General features: G+C 46.4%; 1 protein-coding gene across 1 annotated transcript; it reads left to right on the plus strand.

Moving 5' to 3' along the window:
* Positions 1-1,292: 1,292 nt before the first annotated feature.
* Positions 1,293-1,836, plus strand: LOC107312344 (meleagrin-like). Its single transcript, XM_015859655.2, has 2 exons — positions 1,293-1,418; positions 1,573-1,836. Exons 1-2 carry the CDS (start codon positions 1,361-1,363, stop codon positions 1,710-1,712), a joined length of 198 nt encoding a protein of 65 aa, XP_015715141.1. The 5' UTR covers positions 1,293-1,360; the 3' UTR covers positions 1,713-1,836.
* The last annotated feature ends 7,107 nt before the right edge of the window (positions 1,837-8,943 follow it).

The following is an 8,943-nucleotide window of genomic DNA, read 5'->3' on the forward strand; positions in this document are numbered from 1 at the left end:
CCTGCTCCAACTTCTCCATCAATCTTTTGCAAACTGTGCTGATTGCCTGCATTCTCCAACCTGCTGTCTGCAAACTCAGCAAGCACTGTCTTATTTCCATTATGCTGTTTGGTAATGAAGACCCTGGGTAGATCAGGACTCAGAACAGCCTTCTGAGATGTCCTTCTACCATTGCCATGGTAACTAGAAATGTAGTAACCGATGGTCACGGAGTGTTTTGCTTTTCATTTCCTTCAAGCCTGCAGTCCCAGGTTGGGGCTGGGAGGTGAAGCCCACTGGAGCATGGCCCCAGGCGCCCGTCACGTTTGGCAGTGGGTGCAGCAGGTCAGGGTGACATTGCACACACCAGAAAGCAAACACCACTTCTTCGGAGATGGCTTTGGTTGTGTTCCTCCTCCTGCCACACTGCTCAGATCAGGAATACACCTCTAATGAAGTCTTTGTTTCTGATGAGGATTGTTCTGTGCTCCAGTGCCCTGGCACGAACACTTAATCCCAGTTATCTGTCCCTACACGTCCATACTGTCCCAGCTCTCTTGTTCATTCCTTGCTTCTCCCCTTTGCCTCCCACTGCCTTATTCCAGCTTCCCATGAGGACTGTAGGGAAATAACTCTGCTCATTTCTGCAGTTGGCCATTCAGAAGCTTCTTCAATGAATAATGCTATTTATTTGAATTAAGCTGCAGAGCACCCTCTGACAAGCACTTGTTTATCTTAAATACACAGAATGCATAAGTTCCTATAAATTCTTGAATTAGGAGAATCCCTACTTCACACTATTCATATTTGAACTGAAATGAACACTACTACTTGTTGCTAACATTGGCTCAGCATGCAGAGCCACAGTATTTGTGTGGATCCACCGCTTCTGGATGCAAAAGGAGCAGCTATAAATTCCTTCCCTGAGTTAAGGCACAAGGACCAGACAGCCTGAGTACAGATGAGCCTACAAAGAGAGAAAGGGAAGCAGTGCTGGGAGATGCTGAGAAGCTCCATTCCATTGGAGAAACAAGAGCTGGTGTAAAAGCAGCAGAGGGAAGAAGGAAGGTAGAACCACAGAAAATCTCAGATGGGAAGGGACCCACCGGGGTCATCAGATCCAACTCCCAGCTCCACTCAGGGCCTTCAAACCCAATGTCTGAGAGCACTGTCCAGATCGGGCAGGCTCAGTGCCATTCCCATTGCCATGGGGAGCCAAGAGAGGTGTGGTGAGCAGCAAACCCTGCCCACAGCAAACCCTCCTCTCTGCTCACACTCCCTATAAGTAGCAGGGTACCAGCACTGCCCTCAGCAGCACCCAGCTCCTCTCATCTCCTCCAGCTCTCTCCAGCCTTGCTCACATCCCAGCTCGTCTCCAGCCATGAGGTTCATCTGCCTCGTCTTCGCTGTCCTCCTGCTGGTCTCCCTGGCCGCCCCAGGTAGGAGGGCATTGAGTTGGGACAGAAGTCAGAGGGAGGTGGGAGAGCAGAGGGATGAGGGTCGGGGCTGCAGGGGCTCTGTTGGCTTTAGGGAACAGGCCAGTGGGACACGGAGGCAGCACCCTGAGCCAACACTCTGTGCTTCCCTTTGCAGGCTATGGGCTGTTCCTGAAGCACTGCCCGGAGAAGATCGGTCGCTGCTCCGCCAAGTGCTCCAAAGCAGAGGTCTCGGCCACCTCCCCCAACTGCAAGGGGCATTGCTGCCTGCCTGCCGGCTGGAAGAAGTGGATCTAAGTGCTGAGGAGGAGCCCCTGGGGGAGAGGAGGCACTGCGGTGGCTTTGGGAGCAGCTTCTCCATGCTCTGACCCACGTGTCATCCCCTCCTCTCTATAAATAAAAGGAAAAAAAAAAGATGTAACCCTTTTGTGTGTGCTGTGGTTGCTTGTATTTCACCCCAGGCAGAGCATTATCATGGTTCCATATAGAAAACCGATACACTGGCTTGGTGTCCTTCTAAGGTGTCCTTGTTCATAGTCCCATGTCCTAGCTGTGCTTATATGAGCACTGGTAATGTGCAGGTCTGTGCAATCTTGTACTCCTGGATTGCGTTGGGCAACTGCAATCATTATGAGGCCACCTGCAACAGCCAGCCATCCCAGTGTTACTTACATGCATGATGCACCACGTTGGCCTGTGGCAAACTTTTCTTTCCTTCTCTTTCAGTAAATGGAGGGCCAGCTTGGGAAAAGCTAATACCATTTCCCATGAGCTCTTTTAGATGCCATATGGGGAATGGATAAATGAAGAGCTGAAAAGAAAACCATACCCAGAACTTCTGCAGCAGATTTCAGACTTGAAAAGGAGATGCAAACTGCCTCTTGTCCCATGTTTTGCACTCATAGAATCACAGAGTATCCCAAGTTGGATAGGGATCACTGAGCCCAACCCCTGTCTCCATCACAGCCCAAACCCTATGGCTGACAGTGGTGTCCCAGTGCTCCCAGCAGCTCCAGGCTGTGCCCACTGCTTTGGGAGCTGTGTAGTGCCCACTGGCCTCTGGGGTAGATCTGTTCCCTCACTATAAGCCTAATTATATACCTGCTTCAGAGCAGTAGGTTTTGAGGTCTTCTGCTGTGCAACAACGACAATAGTCAGATCAATTGGATTCATATGTAGCTGTTAATTATTTGCTTCAGGAAAGGCAGATGCAGTGGTTGCAGTTTTAGAAAATAATAGCTTTTTAAATCATCCAGGAAGTTAGATTACATTAGTCTTTGTTGTTTTTGAGCTACAGCTCTTGTTTTTCACCTGCAATAAATAATATTGGTCACATTTCTGAGGAGGAAGGAGGACAGTAAGAAAAATATCCTCTCCTCTCCTCTCCTCTCCTCTCCTCTCCTCTCCTCTCCTCTCCTCTCCTCTCCTCTCCTCTCCCTCTCCTCTCCTACTCCTCTCCTCTCCGTCTCCTCTCCTCTCCTCTCCTCTGTCCTTCTCCTCTCGCTCTTCCTCTCCTCTCCTCTCCTCTCCTCTCCCATTCTACCCCATCCCACCCTACCTTACCCTACCCTATTCCATCCCACCTCATCCCATCCCTTTCCCATCCTACCCCACCCTACCCTATCCCACCCAACTCTATCCTACTCTACCCTATCCCATCCCATCCCATCCCCTTTCAAGGGTGTCAGACACCTCCAAGCAATCAGTGGAAAGTCTTTCTGTCTGAAATGTTGGCACAAGCAGATACAAACATTCATCCAGTTCTTCCAAGAGCCTGTGACTTATGTGTTTTTTAACTGGTGGTGCCCAGAGGACCTCCCTTTTCCACTGCTTTTGGCTTACTTAATCCAGCAAATGTAAACATGTCCATTTCTATTACTGAGTACTCTGACTCTAACTAAGCTTTCTGTCTATGCATAGTCTGTCTGACAAAGAAGAAGAATCACTCAGTGCAAGGAAGACCTCAATAAGGGCACAAGTGCTGCTCTGTTTCTCTCTGGAGTTTGAAGCCTCTGCTACATTTGCCTTCCTAAGACCTGATGCCTTCTCTTTGGTAAACAAGTTATTTCATCAGGTTGGTCTGCTGAAATCTATTCAGCTGAGAACCCTTGATGAGTTTTGTTTTCTATTCTTGCTCATCTGATTGTTCCCAAAGCCTTGCACAATACCGAGATCAGATCATATTCACATGGATATTTTTATTCTTCTCAGTCAGAACTGTAATAGTGTTTGTTGTTCTTTAACTTGTTTAATCACACTCTTATCAGATCCCTAAGAAATTCATGGAATCATAGAACCATAGAATCCTTAGAGTTGGAACGGACCTTTAAAGGTCATTTAGTCCAACTGCCCTGCAATGAACAGGGATTCCTGTTGTTTCACCCTGGTATTACAAGCCCCTCTTCTGAATGTGGGGAAGGATAATATTAAATGATCTTTATGGGACCCTTCCAACCTACCCTACCCTACCCTACCCTACCCTACCCTACCCTACCCTACCCTACCCTACCCTACCCTACCCTACCCTACCCTACCCTACCCTACCCTACCCTACCCTACCCTATCCTATCCTATCCTATCCTATCCTATCCTATCCTATCCTATCCTATCCTATCCTATCCTATCCTACCCTACCCTACCCTACCCTACCCTACCCTATCATATTATTTCCCTTCCCTTCTCATCCCATCCCATCTCATTCTGTCCTTTTCTGTCCTGTCCTCTCCTGTCCTGTCTGATTCCATCCCACCCCATCCTCTAAATAAGCCTGTCCCATTCTCTGAGACTGACTTCCAGTGAGGCCACTTAATTTTCTTCAGTTTTCTGAACTTCCTGAATGCGAAAACAAAACATTTCATCAGTTGGCCGTGCCTGCACACTTTGCAAAGCCACCCCACTACAATAGCAGCTCTGCTTTGTCTCTGATCTTACAGCTCCAAAGACTTGCATGTGAGCTATAGCACAGCTTGACTTTTTCCAGTGCTCACTTTATGTCCTTTTTGATTTCCAAAATGACAACTCATTGCTCTGAATTTATCCCACTCGCTATGACAGGGAGTGGAACAAAAGACATTTCAGCACATAGAAGCATGGCTGACCCTGCTGGGCTACCCTATTGCTTGTCTCTTTGTCACATATAAGCGTGGGCACTCTGTCCATTTGTTCTTTATTAACTGGAACTGTTAATTGGGTTCTGAATGAAAAGATTTTCAGTTCAGAACACGCAACAGAGAGAACATTTACTCCCAAGCTGAGCACCTTTTCTTCCCTTCAGACATAACCTCAAGCTACTGTACTCAGCCTAGCAAACCCTAATGCAGTCTATTCAGATTTGATCTGAAATATTCACCACAATCCAAAGTCACTGCTGGATGAACGGCCACATGCAGCTCCAGTCCCTGCCTTCTAATGCTACATGCCATTTCTCATGGTTGTGGAGTTCCTAGGACCTGTAGACACAGAGTAAAATGTGCAGCTGCATTACCCAGTGTGACATTACCCAGTGTGCACAAACCCAGGGCATTTGTAGGAAGATGTAACTGTGGGAAGCATGGCTGCTGTGTAGAGGTGTTGGTGGCCAAGGAGGGCTTGTAGAGGAAGAATGAAGACGGTCAGCTGCAGCTGTTTCTTCTTTCCTCTTCTATAACACGTGGGTGTCTCGTCACTGGAGGTGCTCAAGGCCATGTTGGATGGGGCCATGGGCAGCCTGACCTGGTGCCTGACTTAATGGTTGGCAACCTTGCCTTTGGCAGGGGGTTGGAATTAGATGTTCTTTTGAGGTCCCTTCCAACCCAAACCATTTTTTGGTTCTGTGAATCTATGGAAATGTGATGTTGTCTAAATTAAATGTGAGCTGGCCTCACTGTTTCTGTCTCCTCTTGGGGAATTCAAGTTCACCAACTCACTTGAGCAAAGCTTACTAGAATCAGACATACACGTTGGTGCACCTGAAGACCAGAAAGATGCCCTGGAGGTGACTAAATGGTTTCCTGGGGTCCTGTTGGAGTAGCTGTTCAACTCACCATGAACGATGACGCTCTCCTCCTGCTAGCCAGTGTCCCAAGTGGAAAACCACAGCTACAACCTGAAAGCATTTGGATATGTAGAGAATATAAAGGGGGACATGGGGGTGTGTAAGAAAGAAATGAACTCTTTACCCCCTTGCCAGAACTATGGCAATCCTATTCACTTTGTAGCGATGAAACGATAAGTTAAGCAGGCCGCAATTTGCTATGAGGCAGCTCGCCAGGTTACACCAGTTCTTATCTTCTAGCATAAAATCCCTTTATATTTACTTTTTTTTTTTCTTTTCCTTTTCCTTTTTTAAGCAGAAGACCTTGCCCAGCCTCCATCAAGCCCAGGAGGATTTGGTTTTGAAGATATATTCATTTATGCTTTTCTAGAGGCAATTCGTGATGCAGCTTCCTCAGGAATGATCTGGTAATTTCCTCAATTGGGTCAGACTCTAAGAGCCCAGCTTTGAAGACAGGAGGAATTACCCTGGTGTGTGCACCTCCTGGGACTCAGAGCTCCATATCCTATGGAAAAGCATGCAGAATTATGCTTTGAAAGCACCACAGCCTTCAGATAAAAACAACAAAAAACAAACAAACAGAAGCAGATTGCTGTATCAGCTTATGTTATCCTCATTTGCTCTTGCAAGAGGAGGTGGAAGAAGAGCCCTGCTCGCTTCAGCATTGTAATGCTTTCTCCTGCACTCCAGAGAAACCACTTGTCACCGTTACAGACTGAAGACACTGTACATGACTCTGTTTAATTACCTTTCCACTTAAAACCACGTGCAGGTCAAGATCATTTCATTAATGGCCTCTTTATCCTTCCCTTCCCTTCCCTTTTTCCTTCCCTTCCCTTCCCTTCCTTCCCTTCCCTTCCTTCCTTCCCTTCCCTTCCCTTCCCTTCCCTTCCTTCCTTTCCCTTCCTTCCCTTCCCTTCCCTTCCCTTTCCCTTCTCTTCCATTCCTTCCCTTCTTTCCCTTCCCCACACTGCTGGCTGATGTAAAACCATTAGAACCTCAAGGATCTTTCCTCTGTGCCATTTTCTTCCCCCTGTGTTTCTCTCTCCACCCTGGCCTCCTTTTCCTTCAGACTTCTCACAAGGCAAACATGGAGCCTGAGGAGGAACCATAAGACCCCATTGTGTTGCCTCTTCCTACATGAGTGACTCCAAGTGTTAAATCATGGTCACAGCTAAGCCCACTGAACGTTCATGCTTCTGCCTAATAAATCAGCTCCATGTATGAAAGGTTCATCAGACCCCTATTAGGTGGCCAGTGTTATAAACAACTTTATTCTCTATAGAGTTTGAGTTTTCTTTTTCTCCTTCACACCATGCACGGATAAAAAGCTTTCTACATGGGTGATAGGGAGTGCTTAGGAAACCTCTGGGGACAGTCTGTATCAGAGCAATTGTTCTCACTCAGTCAGAATAATTGCATTTAATTTTGGCATCAGGCTGTCTGTGTGTTTTGGATGGCCTGCCTTGAGGACACCCTGAGAGCACAGAGAACTACAGGTTTTTCTTTGAATTCATATCATAGAATGCCTGGATTTGAAAAGGACTACAATGATCATCTGGTTTCAACCCCTGGCTGTGTGCGCGTCACCAACCAGCAGGCCAGCTGCCCAGACCACAACCAGCCTGGCCGTTGAATGCGCGGGATGGGCATCTCACAGCCTCCTTGAGGGCACTGTTCCAGGTGTCATCCACCAATCTCCACTCAAGAGCCCAGAGACTGGTACCCTGAAAGCCAATCCCTCTTTGGGAAACCAAGACACCTTCATGCCCAGCATGATGCGACGTAGAGATGTAGCCTCATGCTGCTTGGCACTCTAGGTTTCCCCATTACAATGTGTTGGCCGTCTCAAGTGGGTTTCAGCCACAAACATCCTTTCCTTCATGCCTTTGCTGCTCCTCCAGTCCTCGTCAGGAAGACACTGGAGAGGGAATGGTTTGGTGTTTGGAGAATCTCTTTCAGGTATGATAACACACAAACAGTAGAGCCCTACAAAAAGCACTAGTGCTTCTCCAAGAGGCAAATGGCCATGGGACTGTGACAGATGGAGGGTGATTCTCTGGTACTCTGCAGCCAGTTATGCTTTGGATATGACTGCGGAGTAAGAGCAGTTCCTAATTGCATCAAGTTTAACAAGTGGTGGATTCTAAAATGGGGATGGAGCAGCCCTGGATATTTATACAGACTGAGGGGAAACAGAGGGGAGCAGCCCACAGAGTGATGGATCCGTTTGGAGCAGGAGTTGGGCTCAGATGTCCTGTGGTCCCTTCACTGGGTATTCTATGATTCTTTGGAGCTGCCAGCCTTCATGAGCTGGAGAACCCTGACATGCTCCAGCAGCTCCAGGACTGGGAGAGAACTCACTTCTCCCTTAGAGCAGCTGATGATGTGGGGCAGTGCCAACAGTATTAAGTTCTATTATTATGAACCTATTTGGGGTGGGTTGGAGCTTCATGATCCTTGAGGTCCCTTCCAACCCAACCATGCAGTGATTCAATGTACAGGCAATAGAACACACTGCACAGGGAGGTGGCGGGGTCACCATGCATGGAGGGTTCCAACAGCAAGAGATGTAATTAATGAATTAACGGGCTATGATGATATATATGGCTATATGGGATATATAGTGGGCTATATGGGATATATAGCGGGCTATATGGGATATAGTGGGCTATATGGGATATATAGTGGGCTATATGGGATATCAGCGGCTAAATATGGATAATATAGTGCATATATGTTAAAGTGGGATATATGGGATATATGGGATATATGGGATATATGGGATATATGGGATATATATGGGATATATGGGATATATATGGGATATATGGGATATATATGGGATATGGATAAATAGGGCTATTATGGAAATAGGGGCTATATGCGAATAGTGGGCTAATGGATAATATAGTGGCTATATGGATATATATTGGTCATGGTATTAGTGGTATATGGGATATAATGGATATATGAACTATAGCGCGCATTGATTATAGTGGGATATATAGGGATATATAGGGATATATAGGGCTATATAGGGATATATAGGGTATATGGGATATAGGGTATATGATTATATTCTTATATGAATATACGGCTATATGGGATATAATGGGATATATGGTGTAATATGCAGGCTATATGGGATATAGTGGCTATATGTTTATGGTCTATATGCAGAATATAGCGCTTATTGCTATATAGTGCTATACGGATATATAGTGCTTTGATTAAGTGGGCTATACTAAGATATATGCGCGTATATGATATATGGGAATATATGCGACTAATAGCAGGCTATAGGATATAGGCAATAGGAATATATATAGTGGGCTATATGGGCTATATGGGCTATAGTGGGCTATATGGGGATATATGGGGCTATATGGGATATATAGTGTGCTATATGGATGGATTAGCGGCATAAGGAATGCTGATATATGGTATATAGCTTGCTACTAATGCGGAATATATAGCGGGCTATATGGGATA

Source organism: Coturnix japonica, chromosome 3, assembly GCF_001577835.2.
Source record: "Coturnix japonica isolate 7356 chromosome 3, Coturnix japonica 2.1, whole genome shotgun sequence".
Lineage (NCBI taxonomy): Eukaryota > Metazoa > Chordata > Aves > Galliformes > Phasianidae > Coturnix > Coturnix japonica.